Here is a 20,977-nt window from a genome sequence, read left to right on the forward strand (position 1 = left end):
AGTGGTAACACTCTTTGAGCATCCACCCCCACTGCAGACTTGGTCACCTAGATAGTGGAAGCTATCAACTACTTCTAGTTTCTCCCCCTGGCATGTGGTGGAATCTGTTTTCTGAGCATCTGTGGTGTTTATTGCCCATGCATCTGTCGCACACAAAAGCTATTTTCCCGGTTAATCTTCCTTTGATGTTGCTGCACCTCTTATGTGTCCATAGCTTACACTGGGTACATCTTAGGTTGTTTCTATGTACACCTTTTCTACAGATCGAGTAGGGCCACCTACCTGAAGGGGTGTGTAATGTGTTCGCCTTCCTACTGACTAGAACTTTGGTCTTTGCAGCATTGACTCTAAGGCCCTTCGATTCTAAACCTTGCTACCACACCTGAAATTTCTTCACTAGTTCTGGTAATGATTCTGCTATGAGGGCCAGGTCATCAGCATAGAGGAGCTCCCAGGGGCAAGTGCACCATAATCCACATGGACATATTTCTCTCCTGTGACATCACAATTTTCTCTCATATTTATTTTATTATTAATTTTATTTTACAACTGATAAAGAATAGCATTGTTGGCTACAAGTATACAAAAGGCTACTGCATTTCAGATACAGGAATTATCAGATTACCTGCAATTCAATGCAGAACAAATATCTGAAGGAATTTCGTTTACAAAGCACTGGACTGGTTTTTTAAAAAAGCTTTCTCATAAATATATACATACATGTATAGTATACAGGCTTCCATCCTGTTTCTGTCTACCAAATTGTACTCACAAAGCAATGGTCACTGAAAAGCAATACTAGAATACATTTGCCCATTGGGATCACAAACTTCTTAATCACATAGCTATGTCAGTGCCTCATTTCATCTGTGTTTTCCCTAAACCTTTTTATATATTTACATTAATGAATTATATATCAAATCTTAAATCATTAAATTACAATAACAGTAATGAGTAAAATTGATGTAAAAAATAGAAAAATATAATAGATGAATATTAAATAAACAATTTTCTCAAGCTTCTTTTTTAATTAAAACTGTGCTTTATTTTCAAAATCCTCCACAACGAAAATTCATCATAATATTCCAGAGGTTATATTGTTTCACAGTCCAGTTTATCAATTTATAAAATGATAATGGATTAAAAAAAAAAATTTAATGTCTTTTTTACTTTGGCCAGAATTTTCTTACTCTTATTACATCTGAGAAATGTTTCTTGAAACTATATATCCTTTTGAAGAAGCAGAAAGACTTGGAAGTAAATATTTAACAAAAGAAAACTTCGTATCTCCTTTATGGCATTTTTTGTCATTTCTGACAGAATTTTGACATTGATTTATTTTGGGAGAATGAATTTAACTGCATGAGTGTTTTCTTCTCTCATCAATTTTTAATTGGTAATGAACCCCAGAATTGACCAACTATCTGCTTACATATTACCAACTGGATGATATTCCCTTGTGAGGTTTTTTTTTTTTTCCTGATGAAATTTTTCTTTCTTTCTGTAGACAGGTACTTGCTCAGTTGTCTAAGAAATGGTTTTCACAAACCAACAATAATGTTGTTTCCAATCAGTTTGATTTGTAACTTTACTTTTTGCTTCCACCCCACAACCAACCTTTCATCAATTCACGAATACCACCAGTCTTTTGTTCAATCTTACCATCCAAGGACGGAAATGAAATATGATTGAGAGCCAGGTCAAAGAAGAGAGGTCTACAAGGAATGGGCTCAAATTCTGGGGGAAAGGTTACAAGTTTAGGATGTTTACTAACTAGTGATGGATCTTCAAAATACTGCTCAAGTCTCTCCATAAGAAGCTGTAAATAAATAGAGAACATAAAATTACAAAAATAAACTAGAAACTTTTATTTATAATATAAATAAAATTGTAGCAAATACATGCAATGTAATATAATACTGAATATTTGCACTGAAGTGATATTTCACCTATAATTATGGGTAATTTAACAAGGTTTTGCTAATTGTATTTCTGGGGTGAAGTGGTTTGATGGGTAAGGTGTAAAAAAATATATTTATCATGCCTGCCAAAGCAGTAGGTATGGAGCTTGTTTTAATTAGTTATGTAATAACGAATATATATATTTTATCTACAGAATATATTTTCTCAAATATAGAGTGTGGCAAGTACTTTAGTAGTACAAGCCAAATACTAATATCTTGCTTAGAAACCAGGACAAAAGTGAAAGAGAAGTAAAGTTAGTTAGTAGATATATCTTATAAAAGTTGTTGCATTCAAATTAACAAAAAATATTTTGCTGTGCATTGGGTATCCTTAATTACACTTGTCTGTCTCAGTCCTTGCAATTGCAGAAAATAGTAACTTGATCCCTGAAAAACGTTACTTGAGATCAAGGGATAGATTTACCATTCATCTGATTTAGTCCAAGAAACTTGAAGCAGAAACTGCAACTTAGAGGCCTCAAGGACTTGAAAACATTTCCTAGGAGTAATATAGTGGTCTGGACAGTTATTCATCCATTTTTTTGTATAAGGATGGAGGAGATATTTAACATTTCTAACACCTAACATATAAAGGAGAGTAAAGAATATAATATTAATGTTTCTGCTGTTAAAAAGAGAGCTAGTGAATAGCATATAAAAGGTGTTATTAGGCAGAAACTGAGTAGGTTGCTTGCAGTTACTACAATAGATGCTTTGTAGACTCCAACAGATGGAATCCATGACATAGGGAGAATTTTCCATTTTATTTAGAGTGATACTATCAGTTTAGATAAAGAAGTTAACAAGAAGCTAACATAAAAGGCTTCAGAAGATATTGAAAAGAGTTGCAGTATAACAAATAAGTAAAATAACATTAACAACTAGGCAAGGTGTGGCCATGAGCCAAGATCCAAACATCATAAGCAAACATAAAAATCTTAAACTGTAAAAGTGTGATTTGTATATATCCATTAAAGCTTTCAGTGTGTATTATAAAATGATGTTAATTTAGAGTTTATGTAAAAATTAGAATCATTCAGAAAACAATAGTGTGGTAAATATATAGAAACTGAAAGTTTTAAGAATTTATACTGAGTAATGAAATATCATGAGGGAGAAAATATAGAAAAATCTAATGGCCATTTTTACCTTCTTATTAGAGACAGTTTTCACTGGTTCAGTAATTCCAGTATTCCCAAGGATACTTGAAGCATGGCAGGAATCTCTCATACAAGATGCTTCTTTTTCCAGCTCTTCAATCTTCATTTTTTCATTCTAATGAAGTAATATTGAAAATTTACAAATTTTTAAAAGCATGAAATGAAGATTTCAAAACTGTAAAAATTATACATGATCTGGAATGAAGTTTCATTGTTAAGGAGTGACTACAAGACTAACAAATGGAAAAACATAGTTTTGATTTTTCTCTTTTTAAATCTAATCATTATAAATGATGTGCTGCCAATGTTGATTTTTAGATAATGAACATCATATCTGTTTACTTCACCACATAGAAAGCATTTTCAAAATTATATGTATAAAATGAAACAAATAAATGGTTGAAACAAAATACTATTTGGAAGTGGTCTGGAGTTCCAGGAAATGGTTTTGGACCAGAAGTGTTACGTACTTGATCAGACGATGACAAAATTTATGTAACACTAAAATGTGATATAAAAAATGGAATGCAGAAACTTAAAACCTAATGTAAAAGATGTGAATCAAAGAGGAAGAGATAAAACAAGACAAGTTAACCCTTTAGCATTCAGATTACTCTGTCAAATGTAATACATTGTTTTGAATTAATCATGCATTATCTGCATAGTGTCAGGATTTTGATGATGTAATTGTTTTATTTTTAGAATAACGTTGTAGGACAGGTGTGACAGGTGGTATTTGGTGAGTTTGAATATAAAATAGGTAGAAGATTTTGACTGGATATGGCTGGCTTAAATGCGAAAGGGTTAATCAGTTGTTACATCTAGAATGTAGAGTTAGTCATGCTATAGAGATAGTACATTCCAACCAAGTGTGTACAAAACCGTGTACTTGGATCACCAGAAGTAATAGTACCTATACCTAAGAGACTTAATAACTAGGGAAAATGTGGCTACAAACGGCTAAGGAAAAAAAAAAAAAAGAAATCAAGACCAAGTAAATAGAGATCTGAAATTGACACAAAACAACATTATAGTAGAAAAATAAACTGTTGTTTGACTTACTTGTATATTTAAAAATATTCCAGAGCTTTGCAGTCCATTATAACCATCTAAAGCAAGAGCAATGTAGTGAAGTACTTTTTCATATAATGCTATCGATTCCTTCCATTTCTTATCCATGGAGTATGAAAGAGCAATGTAGAAAGTCCTGAAATAAATGCATTAAATATGAAAAAGACTGTAAAACTTGATTTTTTAGTATTTTTGTGAGAGAAAAATAATATATGAAAATGAAATTGCTTTCTGATAAAAAAAAAATAAAATTAACCATCAGTAAGTGTAGAGAAGAGTGTGTGAGGCAGTAAATTCTTAAGGGGTCAGTCAGGTCTGAAATATGTCACTAATGCACTTGTGAAAGACAATAATTCAATGATTTTTTCATTTTCCTTCCTCTAAATTTTGATATGGCATGCTTATGTAAGAAATCAGTGTTATATACATTCTCTATTGAAATGCTTAAGGTACTAGGTTTTGGATTCTGATTTAAAACATTTCCACAAACATTTTTCTTAGACCAATCATTTAAAATGTCATCTAACCTGCTCTATTTTATGATATGAACAGAATAAAAAAAAGTTAAAATACACGTAAAATTGGAAAAAGATAGAAACACAAAAATCATCATCATCATAAATGTTTTACATCCATTTTCCATACAGGAATGGGTTGGATGGTTTTTCTGAGGCAGTATTTTATAGCCAAGTTTTTCCTACATATTAACCCTTTCAGTTGCTTCCAATGACACAGTGTACCTATTCTAAAACAGTTTTAGAATATGTGCAAACAAGATCTGCATATGACAAGCTTTTATACAGTTTTTTTCCAATCAAATTTCCCCTACAGACATTGGCTAATCCAAAGCTATGGTAGAAGACACTTGTCCAATGTGCTGCACAGTGGGATTGAATCTGGAAACAGGTATTTATGGAGCACACAGCCATACCTATAAATGCAGATTATGGTGGCCTTAATGTAATTTTAGCTCAAATTTTAAGAAGGTTATACAAGTGACACAAAAACTTAAATTTTTTTAGACAGGAAATGGAATATGTAACATTCATGCATCCCAAAGAGCATTAGCAACGTAAATGAAGTGAGAAAAAGTTTGTGTCAAGATTCAAAAGTAAGCGATGGACTTGGCTCACTAGCAACTTATCTTCTGCTCTAAGGCATGAATAACAAATAATTTCAATTTTATTCTTGTAAGGTTTTTCAAAACCTTATATGTGATACAATAAATTGCATAATTTTTCAAACAATACTAGTTTACTAAAGACAAATTGGAATTCTAATTGTACATGAATGATCTATTTTAAAAAAATTGGAACATTTAACACAAAACAGAAGTTACTTACCTAAAAGATTTAAAACTTTGAATTAATGTTTTAACTTCATTAGATAATTTCATATCATCTTCAATTCCAGCTAGGTTAAAGATCTCATTTAAATTCTAAGAGGAAATATGAAAAATTTCATTAAAAGTTAAATTAAAAATTGGAATTTGCTATAACTGTTGATGCACAATTAATAAACAGAAGCTCTCAATACTCTTAATTAGTTCTAGTGTATTACTGAAAACTAGCAAAAATGCTGGCCATAGTATGGTTTGATTATAATTATACTGGATAGTTAAGAAATACTGCATTAAAACATTAATAGTATCAAAACTAAGTCAAAAAGAAAATATTTGTAAAGAAAAATTATTCTCATTTGAAGGAAGGTGTACAGGAAGAAATTAGTGTATATAACCTCATTTATCAGTGATTTATTCATCACTGACCCAGGATAATATGGTATGCTCAATTGTGAACTATGTTACACTTATTACAGATGAACCTGTGATAACATGGGTCAGGGATCAGTCAGAATTTCTGGTTGTACTGCAATTGTACTCCAGCAACCTACCCAAAATGCACTGACTATTGCTTGTATTTACATGACAAGACTATGAGGCTGCATCATCATCATCCTCCCATAACATCTGTTTTCCATGCTGACATGGGTTGGATGGTTTGACTGGAGCTGGCAAGCCAGAGAACTACACCAAGTTCCAGTCTATAGCTGGATGCCTTTCCTAATGCCAACCACTTTACAATGTGAGTTGGGTGCTTTTAACAAGGCAGATTTATGTATTTGTACCCATCAATGTGGGACCAGTGAACAGGAAAAATATGGAGGCACCTGATCCTAACAAACAATGCAGATGAGTGCATTCTCTATAGGAAAAGGTAGAGATGGTCAAGAAAATATGTAACAGTGGAAGCTTCCTTGATTTTGATACCAATGAATCTACCATTTGTTTCATTTACAAAGTGCACAGAGATGATTCATTTATTACGTTCGTTTTGGAACCAAGCCCCATAATAAACAAGGACAGATGTATATCAAGTGTTAATTGCATGAAAGAGACAAGAGAAGAAGAAAAGAAGAATCCGGTAAACATGGTATGCACCCAATCCAATTGACAGGGTGAATTTTGCTGTCAAGAACTTGACTAGTAGATAACCTTTGAGGAAATATTAAAAGGAAATTGACCAGAATGTTTTGACCATTGATGATAGACAGAAGTACATGTTCAAATTAGAAACATAACTTTTATCAGGTTAGTGATTTCGGGGTTTATAAAAATGTAACTACCTGTCAAATGATATAAGATGCAAATCTATGTAATTTTTTAACAAATGTTAATAAAACAGATAAATTAATTTTAAGATAAAAATGGAAATAATTTTGTGGAACCAACCTGAATAATGATATCATAAAGCCGCACCAAATCTTGAGGTTTGGTAACTTTTTTCCCATCTGGTATGGTTTTGTTAGGAAGATATTGTTTCAAATTTTCAATAAGGAGAAGATTTCGTTCAATTGTTTTAGTAAGCCTGATATAAGTGAGGTAGGAGTGCAAATAATGTTGATTAGAAATCCTCACTTCAATGGTTTGACCACGCAATGCTGCCTTGAAGTTCTATACAGAAAAATATAAGGTTAGTGAAGCAAGAAGGAAAAAAACTAAACAAAAATTTATTACATTTGTAAAAATCAGACATCTTTGATGAGCTCTTAAGAAAACAAACACATATTCCACATATTTAGCTTGTAAATGGATGTTTAGGAAAACCATGAATATCACAATACACATTGTATCTTTACCAAAACACTCAATCTGATCCCTAACATTCTGATATTTTGTTACTGAGAAGATAGAAACAAGTATCAAAACAATAAGGTTTATATCTAGAAATGAATATGCTTCAAAAGAAAACTTAATGCTTGCATGGTTCTGTCATATCTTCCATAGAGGCACTAGGTGCTTTTATGTGGTCACCCAAACCACTAGAAACAGCAGCCTGCTCTTTTCTTCTTATTTCATTCATTTTCTATGTTGGTATGCATTGAATAATTTTTAAAAATTACTATTTTATAGTCTAAGAGGAACTGTTTGAAATGATGGGATGATTACAAGTGGAATGTTGATATGTTTGCTCAATAAGGGTTGACCTAGGGTTAAACAATAACACTACCACCTGAAAATGAATATTTTGTCATTCTGAATTATCTGCAACCTCTTTCCAAAAATCCTGGGCCCCTTTCTCATCACTATGCCATATCTACTCCAATCCAAGTAATACATCTTATTTCTCTCTGAATATCCTGGTTCCTCATGGGGAGCTTATCTGGATTTTTGTTATGTTGATTGTCCTTAAAAACTAAAGTGTTGAAACACATACCTCCACAATCCACAAGTATTTTAACAGGGACTTCAAAAACATCCTTCAATGAATTCCTAAGATTCTAGTTTTCAGTAATACTACAAAATGCAATAACTAGGAAAGATTCTGGTGACTCACTCATCCTCTCTAGTTATGAATATAACACAAGGCTTTTACAGATGCTATAAATGTTAGGCCTAACAATATTAATATAACATATGTTTCTAAAACTACATCTTAAAGAGTAGGCTGCCTTATCATAGCTGGAAAATACTTGTCAGCTTTATTTAATTGATGAATTTTCAAGTCAGACCCATTTTGGAGTACTGTCCATAAATTTGAGACACTAGACTGCACCGAAAGATTGGTAAAGATCTACTAAACAACATGCAACTAAGCAAATCTCAGACATACCGTTTTCTCTCCTTTCCTTGTCTACTTCAATTACCATGATCTCTGCTCCTCTGAACCAAACAGTTTTCTCAATCCTTCTACCCTTATATTTTTCCAAAAGAAGTTCAACTGCATCCATCACACAAGTCTCACACTGATGAGATTTCAAATTACACCTTACTGCCTTACAAAAGAACTCACTGGGCAATATAGGCCAAGGTACACCATGCATGAAAAATGTGGTGATGATCATGGTTGGAATACTCCTAGGTCTGCTTGATAAAGATTGATTTGAACATCTAACCTGTCTGGGAGAGCACTGCTGCTCCTTCCTTGACTAACCCATAAAGAAATAAATATGTTTAAATGAATAGACTTTTACTAAACAAATATTAAACTGAAACAACTAAAATTAATTTGTAGATTATTTCCTTTTATCAGAAACGTTTACTAAGAGATAAATCAATATATTCTAAGCTGTTCTTTGAAATTTAATGTTAAACGACAAAAAGTTTTCAAGTAAGTATTCAATTACCTGATCATCCTGTAATGCATCTCTGAGAACTTGTAAAGCATCTATACATTGTTTCAGTAAACTTTCAATAATAGACACTTTCCTATCAAAGCCTTCAGCTGTTTCTACTTGTTTAGCACTCTCTTGAAGGTTTAGCAAGAAAACTCGAACTTGTTCATTCTTCACAGGAACAGTGCGATTACGCCAAGTAACATTAGAGAGAGTTGCAGCTTGCTTTTCACGAGTTTGAGAGAGAAGTTGCTGAAATAAAAAAAAAAAAGTAAAAAGCCAATTATCAAATATTTAAAAATTATTTTTCAATGATTTCTTAATCATTTGACAGTATCTGAAAGAAACGCTTAGAACAAAACTAAAAGAAATACAAAATGATTAATACAGATATAGTCAAAATGTGATTCAATGTCAGTATGAATTGATTGTTTTTACAATAAATTATCAATTAATTATTCAATTAATAATTATTATTTAATCAAAGAAAACAAAATTGTTCAATAAGAAATATTTAGACAAGTTGTGTATGGCTGAAGTTAGTAAGAGTATAAAAAAAAAAAGGAGCCTCATTAAGATAAATAGGTCAAAATACTAACATCAAGATGTGCAAGTTGTGCATCCTGCCCAGATTCAAGTCTCATCCGCATGAGGTCTTTGATGGCGGATTCATCACCAATTCTGAAGCTACAATAACGGATATTAGGTGCTACTTCAGACACCCGCTGAAGATACAGATCTTTTGTTTCATCTGTGAAGGCACTGGCCAACTTCGAGTAGATAGTCTCTGAATTAGTATAAAATTCAATAGCATTTGCCCATCTTTCCAACTCAAATTCTAAAGTTCCTTTCATCCATGCTTGGTAACCCTAAAAAAAAAAAGCACATTAACATCAAAATAAAAAAAATAAAACCATAAGATGATAACCTTTTTCTCTTTTTCATCTTAACTAAGATATATATTATGATTTTAATATTGTTGTATAGTGAAACTGTAAATCCCTCCTGGTAAAAAGTGGTAGTAGCCAGCCATTATAAATAGACCAGTAGCTAGTTGACAGAAAAAGGTCGAGAGTACATGTAGACTGTGTTGATAGTCATGTCTGTGCTGATATAGTAATTATGTTATGTTACCGAGTGGACGTTATAACAATCTCAACCTTTAGAGGATAATAACACTGTACGATTGGGGGTCATGCAGTGCCAGACAGAAACATTCTGTTGATGGCTTTGGAATATAACAACATCTGTCAGAAGGACAACCATCATCAAAAGACAAATAACAGTGGCAAAAGACCACTTTACAATAAATATCAAAAATGTGACATGAAGTTAAAGACAATAATTCATATCATGAAAACAATAAATTCGTAATTCCTTTGTAGAAAGTGTCAAATATAGTATAAATTACTTTCCTAGTTCCCAAATAAGTTAATTATTAGTGGAATAATAATACTATATACTAAATGAAAAAAACCTGCTGTTGTTGTCATCTCTGCCCACTAAGCTCCAGGGCTTTGGTGTACCTAAGTCAGTAGGTGACCCCTTGACCTCACATAAATTTCTATTGCATGCATTATACAATTTGTACCAAACCCACAGATATATATACATGGTTGGTATGTTTGTAGATAATTCAGTTGTGATGGATCAATATCAAAAACAGTACCCATTTCTTTACAAAGTGTAGTTTTGATCTCCAGACTTCTGGGTTATGGGCCTAGCACACTTCTACTGCACCACTCTGGTTAACAAAAATTTTAGCAAATATATGATGGATTATTTCTCATATCATCAGTTCTGAGTTACATTTCTTGTATTACATCATCAATCATATGTTATTTATTTATTATTTCTTTCTATGCATTGGACCATTTGAGATATACAAAATATAGTAACTATAATAACCAATGCTGCAACGCTACAATGTTAACTGACTCAGTGAAAAGCGACATTTGAGTCTGCTGATACTCCAAGAGTCACATTTAACAAACAACATACATAGATCGCTGTGCTGCAAATTTTTCTAGGTGTCACCTCATTTGCTATTTTCAAATCAGCCAGAAGCAAATCAATTCTTTAAATGTTTCCTTAGTGCAGCATATTAGGCAAGCTTGCCAACGCTTTAGAAAAGAAGGGGGGAAGCTGACCTTTCACTGAATTTAGATAGCACTATGAATCTTTAGGCATAACTTTAAATTTATCAAACAAATATAAGCAAACTAAGAATAAAGAGATATAAATTTACACACCTGGGCTTCAAGTTTAGTTCGGGCATCACATTTAGTACTACCACAAAGTTTTGCTAAATCATCTGCATGATTTACAGCTTTTTTCAAACGAGACAACATATGAAACTGTTTCCTATGTTCTGTGTTAGCTTCAGCTTTCAGCTGCATGAAATAACCCCATGCTCTTTCAGCAGAGAAAAGAGGAAGATGTAGATATCTGGAAATAAAATGGATAAATATAAATGCCAAAAAAGCTAAATATATATTAGTATCATTTACATAAAAATAGATAAACATATTTACTATATTTGTTTTTGTCTGTAATGCTGCACATCATCAGCATCAACTTTCTAAGTACTTACAAAACTCACAAATTTGAAGAACAAATATAATTTATCGACCCCCAAAAGGATGAAAGGCAAAGTCGACCTTGGTGGAATTTGAACTCAGAATGTAAAGATGGACCACTAAGCATTTCATCCGGCGTGCTGACGTTTCTGCCAGCTCACCGCCTTATTATTATCTATTTATTACTAATCTATTTGTTTTTTTTATCATTATTGAATCAAACGAAACAGAAATACAATGACCATCTTGAATTTTATCTTTCAGATAATTATTTAACAATGTTTCAAAATTTACTTATAATTAACTGTGTTTCTGTCTGTAAGATTGAAATCTAGTGTATGTATATTTTATGGAACTCAGCAGTTGTGAGATTAATGTGTTGAATTACTAATGCAGCACACAAAATATCAACATTTGAGAATCAACTGAATATTTATTGCCAACACAGTAAACTAAGTATCAAGTACAAAAGGAAGCGATGGATAAATGACATTATGATGATAATATTTACCGGATATCAACCAACATATCATTGGTGATTTTTTTAGAAACAACTTTATGCTTGCTTCCCTGGGGAAAATGGAGAGACTTTCGTATGCGACGAAGTCGACGGCTACAATAGCTCCTGTAAAGCAACAGATAATTGAAACATCAATGACATGTACCATTAGAAAAAGAGATTTCTTTCTGAAACACAAAAATATGTTTTGTAAAAGGAATGTTATACAAAGAATAAAGGTCAAACACAGCATTATTTGAACTGAGAACTGAGGATGAAAAGTTGTAATATATTTAATAACATATATTCTACAGTCTAGACCATCTCTATTATTCTTAAAAGAAATATTCATTTCTGATTTAGATAAAAGCTAGATTTTTGTAAGAGAGTGGACTGTAGTTAACTGCAATGTATCACTGGAAATAATAATTTTGATGAATGGGACTAAATACTGAAAAGCAAATTGTTTAGCGCTATTGTTTCTGCCAACTTGCATTAAAAACAAACATTTAACAATGATTTCAGCCAATGCTTTAGTGTTGAATTTGTGCCTTTGGAATTTTTTAGATGTGAATCTAAGCCTTGTAAATTATGATTTAGTTTTAAAGCATTTCTTTTCAATCTATACCATTTTATATTCATCAATTTAATGAAATTAAAATAACCATTTTCATAGGAACTCATTCTGGTAATAAATATGACTAGCATGACTTTTTAAAAATCTTTTACTTGCTTCAGTCATTGAACTGTGTAGCCAAACTGGGGAACCACCTTAAAGGGTTTAATTGAACAAATCAACCCCAGTACTTATTCTATCAGTCTCTTTTGGAAAAGTGCTAAGTTACAGAGACATAAAAAAACAACAACACTGGAAGCAGAAATGTGTGTGTGAACAAACCTATATACATACGTGTGTATGTGTATGTATGTATGTATGTATACATTCGTAATGAGTTTCCACTCAGCATCCATCTACCAAATTCACTCACAAGGCATTGGCTAGACTGAGACTATAATAGAAAGTGTCCAAGATGCTGCACAGTGGAACTGAACCAGAAATCACATGGTTGTAAAGCAAGCTTCTTTAAAGTCATGCCTGTGCTTATACAATTATATATTTTTTTATTCTTTTATTTAGTTTCAGTCATTGCACTGCAGCCATATATAAAATTAAATCTAAATTAGATCAATGTTTTGAACATAAGGAATTGGTATTCTTAAAACTGAGAATTTGGTGTAAAATAATATAATTTATACACTGAAAGCAGAAAGTGACTTCTGTAAATATATTTTGAGCCTATTTAGAAAATAATGAAAATTAATTTTACCTATAACGTTGATAATCTCCATGTCTAAGGCCATGTTGCTGTTGGGCTTCTTTAATTATCTGTAAAACTGAAGATTAATATTCTCATAAGTAAAAGTTTCAAGTCACATGCACAGAATTAGAAGCAAAAAATATTTTCCAAAATGTCAACTGATGTTATGAACATTCTATTTTGTAATACCTCTATATGCCTATCTGCTAACATTTTTATATGAATTTAAATATATAAATACACACACACACATATGTATTAGTGTGCCTGAGATGTCAAAAGTGAGAATTGTATTAACCTTTTTGATACTAAACTACCTGATACACCTTTGATTCTATGATACAAACACCATGTTTTAAAGCAGTCATGGGCAAACTGGCAGGTGGGACTTTCTGAATGGCATGCCAATGAAAAATGACCTTGATTTTTTTTAGTAGCATGGCCCATCTGATGATAAGCCAAATCCCATGTGGCTACCTTCTCAAAAAAAGATTGCCCGTGCCTGTTTTAGAGTGATCTAAATTTAAACCTTCCATCAAAACATTTCATGTTATGTTCCAAACACCAGCTTAATGATGACAAAGTTATTTTATTAAATTCTTCATCATTTTCAAAATTAACCGAAACAAAGTCAGTGTATTTCAACAGAAATATAATAGCAAGAGGGTTAATTACAGAAAGTGCATTCATAACATCCATAAAGTAATTGATAAACTTCTTGTCTAATGACTTTTCACTGTTTTTATTAATAGTAAAATATTAATCTGTGATCCGAGTCAAAAAACTGAGATCAATAATTTGTAAATGTGACAGTGCATGCTGTCCACAGAGAAGTGGTTAAGTCACAAAGGTACACAACTACGTAGTTAAGTGTGCTATCAATAATTATGGATTTTTCATTGTTCTACTCAACAGCTGAATGGTAGTTATAAAAATGTAATTAATAAATAATAGGTGCAGATGCGGCTGAGAAACTTGTTTCACAAACATGTGGTCGTGGGTCCAGTCCCACTGCACAGCACTTTGAGCAAGTGTCTTCTACTTAAGCTCCAGGCTGAGTAAAGCCTAGGGAGTGGATTTGGTAAGTAGAATATGTATGTGTGTGCGTGTGTCCTCGTGATGATTGCGAATGGATATCCCTGTCATACAAGTGATGTTGTTCATTTCCAGTCTTCCTTGGAAATCAGATCTGGCTATGGAAAATATTATTTTGCTTGGAAACATGTGAGAGTAGATGACTAGGGCATCCAGTTGTTGAAAAAAATCTATCTCATCAAATTCTATCTGACCCATGCAAGCATGAAAAAGTGGACATTGATAATGATACTTTCTTCAAAAATATTAAGTTTCATAAAGATTTCCTTGATTTCATCATTATTTAATCTTCTTACTACCGCACTACACATTGGTAATTATCACATGTGAATTATCATATAATTATATTTATATACAGATCCATACTTTCTCTATATATAATTCAATTAAGTGATTTCAATTCTCATTTCAATGACTTGACTAATTGACTTTGTTTTGCTAATAATTAGGTAGTTAAAAGTTTATTTAACTTGGTAATTATTACCAATCTTTCAGTGAATATAAAACTTTCTGTTCTCAGTTGTAATACTAAAGAGATATACTATTTCCTTGCTTTTCAATTTATCTTTTTGATTATGAATTTACTTGTATAGCTAATTAGATAAATGAAAATTTGAATCTGTCTTCACAGGCATTTCCAATTTCTTTTAGTTGACTTAATATTTCAGATGAATAAAAATTTTCTAAAATAGGCTGTCCATATGTAAGGAATATCCAGTGATGGCTAACTAACTTGTTGGCAATTGATTGTTAAACAATATATTCATGGTTTAAATATTTACACACACACACACACACACATATAGCGCATAGAAGGGATTATGATCTAAGTTGTGTTCTTGTGAAACACATCTGCACATTCCAGTAACCAAATGTATATAACTGTTATGAATTTATCATTTTATTAATATTTATATTCTTAATGTATTTATTGTATTGTAATGAAACGTGTGACATGGAATTAAAAATATACCAAATTTTTCAGTTTTTGTTTTAACACACACATATATATATGCATCTTATGATCCTAAGTTTCACCAGGGGATGTACAGAGTATTCAGGCAAATTATGACATAACTTGACTGAAGACCCTGTACATCCATAGGTGAAACTCATGGTAGCAAGAGACTGACTTGACCAAAATAAAATATATTATTAATCTCTACCATGGTATCCATCGTATCAAGTTCTCTTTATCTAACAGACAACACTAAATGGATTTATATATATATATATATATAAAATTTATAGAAAAACAAAAGACAAAGTGTATGAACAACAAGCAAGTGTATTAGTTTGACACTCGGGAAAATGAAGAAGTCTTTTACGTTTCGAGCCTACGCACTTCAACAGAAAGGAATAAGAGGAAAAAAAAAAAAAAGAGAAAGAATGAAAAAAATTTGTAGATTTCAGTGGTACAGCATATATAAAGAGAAGCTCCAAAATAATATATAACAGTACACAAGAAAATTATAGACATTTAGAAATTATATTTATAAACAATTAAGAATTATCATTTGTTAGAAATTATTGACAGCAGCTGGTATAGACAGACACTTCACAGATGAGATGGTAAATGATTAGACGATTTGCAGATGTTGATAAATACATGCTGTTATAGAAAAAGAAATGATAACGAGAGAATATAAGGTATTAAGAGATTCACAGTGACTGGAATAGAATATAGCTGAAACCAGCCATTAGTATTAGGAACAGTGCACATTACTCTCCTAGATGAAAATAGTAATAAATCGAAAATGTTGCACCTGAAATTCTCTGATACAGAAAAATACTTTTGAAGCATGCTACTCATGTATATTGTTGGATACCTCATCAATTGCTATTTTTCAGCTTTTTTGTATTAATCATCTTTAGAGCTTTTAATTATTTTTGGAGTTTGATAATTATGAAGTAAAAGTACAGGACTACTGATCACTTAATTCAAGACAACTAGCTATGTGCTGAGTCCCTGAGAAATATGTCTCACTTCACCTGTCAGAATAATGGTTTTCAATCCTATTCATTGTTCAGTAATTAAAGGTGAGAAGAGCTGCTAGAGTATAAAATTCGTCTTTCTTGAAACTGGTGCTGAGCAGTAAGCTCAGCTCACAACTGAACAACAGACACACTAGCAACTTGTTTGATTTATGGTTGAAACTTTAACTTCAAATTTACAACACTACATCTGATCACTGTGTAGCTTGACCTACCAATTTTCTCAACAAATGCTAGGCTTTATAATATCTAATCTTTTATAGTGATCACAAATTATAACGATTAAGCTTCCTCTTTAGAGCTGCGCTATAAATCAGTCATACACAAAAAGCAAATTTGTCTCACACTCAAATCCTGCTTCCAAATCATCATCATTATAGTTTAACATCCCTTTTCTGTGCTGGCATAAGTTGTATGGTTCAACAGGAACTGTCAAGCAAGAGGACTGCAGCAAGCCCCAATGTCTGCTTTGAATGCCTTTCCTAACACAAACCATTTTGTCAAGTATATTGGGTGTGCTTTCTGTGGAACTGGCACATCCTCCTTTTATCACTCCCATTATTGTATATGAAACACTTCACCAAAACTAATAGAACTATAATTCCTTCTCATTCCTGTTTTCCTTTTGACAACCTACTTGAAACTAAAGAAACTTATTAATCTTGGTTTCTTTTTTTAGTAGTGTTGCTACCTGATGATGAGCTATGTCTCATGTGGCCCATTTCTTGAAACAATGTTGCTCATGTCTGCTATAAATTTAACAAAAGAGACCCAACTTTGAAAACATGGATAAAAACTGGCTGTTTTATTATGTATGTAAAATGGTCTTCCTTATTTTATTTAAAATCAAGATTAGGAAAATGAAATCCAAACTAAAAACAAGCCAGAGTTTTTAACTCTAAAATTAAGTGACAACTCATAAGAAAAGGCATACTGTCATAGATTTTATTCATTGCTATTATATCTCTGTAACAGAGATATATTATAAAATAATAAAGAATGTATGCATAATATTGAATAATTTTGTTTAATTTTAAACTTTATGCATGTCAAGAAAATTGTTTTCTTAATCTTACATAACACTGATGTAGTTGATTTATACATATGGATAAAATAAAATGGAAATCTCTTTATGATAAAACACCTGTGAAAGTGTATGTGTGTGAGGATATTGAACACTAAACTTGCCCATGTCTAGATTAAAATTGAACCCAAGCCTTTTTAAATACCATCTAACATACTTGAAGAAAAATGGAATATAAAACGAAAAATGGTTTAATTTCTCATTAACTTTTCAACTGTTTACTGTGTTAAAGCTGCAATTTCTATTTGTCATAAAACAACAGATTATATGGAGAACATTTATTTGAATACTAAGGGAAATTAAGTACAGTTAAAATTATATCAACAGCAGTAACTAAAACTACCAAAGTACAGAGGCTGTCTAATATTGATTTCTAACAGAGGAACAAAAGCCACATTTGTTTAAAGGGGTATTAATCAGTGAGATCGATTTCAGTACTTGACATATTTTATCGACCCTGAATAGATGAAAGGTAAAATAGACCCCAGTAGGGTTTGTACTCACAGCATAAAAAGACCTAATTAAATACTGCAAGGTCATTTTATCAGGAATTTTACTGATTCTGCCGTATGCCACCCTGAAGGCTGTGTTAAATATCTTATATCGGCTTAGGAGGAGTAGGAGTAAATGAATTCAACACCGGTAAGAGGAGGAGTAGAGTAAATTAATTCAATACCAATAAACAACTGGTACATATTTATCGATGCCGGAGAGATGAAAGACAAAGACTTTCTTCAAAAGGATGTGAAATCAGAATTTCTGATGTATGGAACTAAATAATACAAAGAGTGTGCTCTAGCGCTTTAAAGTTTCTGAGTTTCTATCGCTATATTTTCTTATAGTGGCACAAAGTCACATATTTGGAGTGGGGACGGAGTAGTCGATTCAACTGATTCTTGTGTTTGGTCACTTCGGCGGAATTTGAACTCAGAATACAAAGTAACCAAAATAGAAATACAAGACATTTTGTCTACTGCCTTTACAGATTCGGCTAACCACCCTTGTCACATTTCGATAAAACCTAAAACAAGACGCTTATTGTTCTTTAGTAATATCCGAAAGATTTTTACAAAAATAAAAAAAATCTAAGAGAACAGAATTTAAACGTTAAAAAAATACTGAAAAGTGTTACAAAATCGAATATCTAAATAGAACAGAACTTCAAAATATATAGTTACATATCAAATTAAATTGTTTTTACTCTGTTGGATTGTAAAGACTGTCAGATTACACTTTCCACGTGTTAGTAAATAGGTACGAGATAACGGATAACATATGGATAACACCCTGTTTTAAAATGAGATTAATTTCGGATCAAAGGGAATTTCTAAAACCATGCTGGTTAGGACAGTTGGATCGATGTTATACATTTCTAAATCTGGATAAAGAATGATGAAATTAGCTGAAAAATTGTACAGCAGCAGATGAACGTCGATGCATAAATGAGCCAAACTGCACGAGATCTAAACATGAGGTGTCATACGTAACTGACACGTATGTGAACATTAAAGCAACGAAAACACAATCGGCAGGTTTTGATTTCGAATTACAACTAGCCTGTAGTAAAGTACAATGAAATGTAAAATATCTTCAGAAAAATATTCCTTATGAATAAGAAAATGGTGCAAAATTCGAACCATTTCTGATGACTGAATAAGCAAGTAAGTACTAGTCTGAATAACATTAGCATTATGAACAAACAACACATAACTAAAAAGATCAAGTAAATTATTATACTTTCAAGTGTAAAACTTGTTGAGGCCGATGTACGATGATCCTTTCTTGATTCCGAATGTTCGTGTGAAGAATCGCCAGCCGCATTACTTGATTGAGCCATATTGAATGACTTAGTTGATGATGAGCGCCACCTACCATACTTTAGAGAGTTATCTCCTCTTGCATATTCTTTGGAAATCAATGTTAAATCGCAATGGCAGAATAGTTAAGTGTTAGATTCTTGGATGAAGAGTTGTAAGTTCGTATTTTACTTCTATGCACTCTGACATACAACTCTTGTAAACTGTAGACTGGTTGTATAGCTTAGTGTTTGTGTGTATAGAAAGTACTTGGGAGATATGTTACTGAGTTCAGCACAAACACAAAAACTTAACTGTATTAATAATGATTTTTTTTTACATGGCTACAAATTTCCAGGGAAAAAGTATAGTAAATTGAATCGATTCTTGTACATACTGTTATCAATTTTATTAACTCCAGAAAGAGGTAAGATGAAGTTTTCCTCCGTGGAATACAGAGTGCTGAGGTTAAATTCTATAACACAATTAGCCAAAGGCTGTATAGAAATTAAAGGTACCAGATATAACAATAATAATTATACACATACATACATGATAGCTGTCCATTTGTGACTGATGAAGACCATTACTGACCATTGCCTATGTGAAGTGTCAGTAATGCCGTGCATGAGGTTATTGCACCCATTGTCAACTTCACCCAGGTTTGTGCTCATGGCATCCATGCTTGTTGTAGAGTCCTCCTACTTGACCAGGTACTGGAAAGTCAGTGATTGCACACCCTAAAATTTTAGGTTCAAGAAGGCTTTTACAACACCTCACATATCCTCTCCACCCTATTGACATGATCCAGAGACAAGCCAGAGAAAGATATCCAGTGCCAAAATAGGTTACAGGCTCAGGAATGTTGAAATGCCATGATCTCAAGTGCATGCAAAATACCTCCAAAATGTTCAATGCCATTCCCAGCATGTCTGGTTTTATGTCAGTGACCTTCTCCAAGAGGCATGCTTTAACAAAAGCTTAGGAGTGCCTCATACCCATGAAAGAAGTTCTGTTGGCCACTTGGTGGTAGTATTAGTTAAAGAAAGAATTTCATTTGCAGTCATGCATTGTTACTCTGATGTGTGATTAATGTTGCAAAGGTAAAAAGAAAAACCTCTAGAGTAACATTATTCAACAGAGTGCATAGCTCGGACATAGGAAGTCTCTCTAAGTTGAACCATTATTTCTCCACATTGAGAAATCACACCTCCAGTACTACAGGCATGTGATTAGAATATCACAGGAAAGAATTGCATGGTAGATTCTTCAAGCTGAGCCAACCAGCAGAAGACACAGAGGATAGACCAAGAATGAAATGTAAGCTCAGTCTTTCATGTTTGGGAATCCAACCAGAAAGTGAATGACAGTTGCTTCTGATAGGGCCCTATAGAGGAGGTGCCTGAGGATTCTACTCCAATGACACTTCCAGGAACAGTGGGCAGAGAAAATGACAGGCTGGATGGATGGAGGTAAAAAGAAGATTATAAAAGAAAGACTGCAATATAGAGCTTTGTTCAACTGGACATGTATCTAATTTTAGATCAACTAATTTGTTTTGTGGTTCTGCTTTCCTTATGTTTAGTTGTAAGAGAGCAAAGCATATGTTTGTCACCTATTGAAATGAAGGGAAAAAGTACTAAGAGAAAATTCCTTTTGAAGTCTGTTTTATATAACCAAAATGATTGAGATAACACTGATCTCTCATTGGTCCAATAAAACAAATGAGTAATAGTGAATGATCAAAACAAGTAGTTTCATGATGGTTGCTACCATTCTATCATTTCTGCTAATCCATTGT

The 20,977-nt window shown here is 32.4% G+C and overlaps 1 protein-coding gene across 1 annotated transcript; it reads right to left on the bottom strand.

Moving 5' to 3' along the window:
- Positions 1-1,019: 1,019 nt before the first annotated feature.
- Positions 1,020-19,246, bottom strand: LOC106883087 (signal recognition particle subunit SRP68). Its single transcript, XM_014933979.2, has 11 exons — positions 19,118-19,246; positions 13,216-13,282; positions 11,900-12,013; positions 11,062-11,257; positions 9,409-9,678; positions 8,822-9,061; positions 6,927-7,148; positions 5,539-5,633; positions 4,187-4,331; positions 3,114-3,239; positions 1,020-1,819 (listed from the first exon to the last, which is right to left on the bottom strand). Exons 1-11 carry the CDS (start codon positions 19,215-19,217, stop codon positions 1,589-1,591), a joined length of 1,806 nt encoding a protein of 601 aa, XP_014789465.1. The 5' UTR covers positions 19,218-19,246; the 3' UTR covers positions 1,020-1,588.
- Between the last annotated feature and the right edge of the window lie 1,731 nt (positions 19,247-20,977).

Source organism: Octopus bimaculoides, chromosome 5, assembly GCF_001194135.2.
Source record: "Octopus bimaculoides isolate UCB-OBI-ISO-001 chromosome 5, ASM119413v2, whole genome shotgun sequence".
Taxonomy (NCBI): domain Eukaryota; kingdom Metazoa; phylum Mollusca; class Cephalopoda; order Octopoda; family Octopodidae; genus Octopus; species Octopus bimaculoides.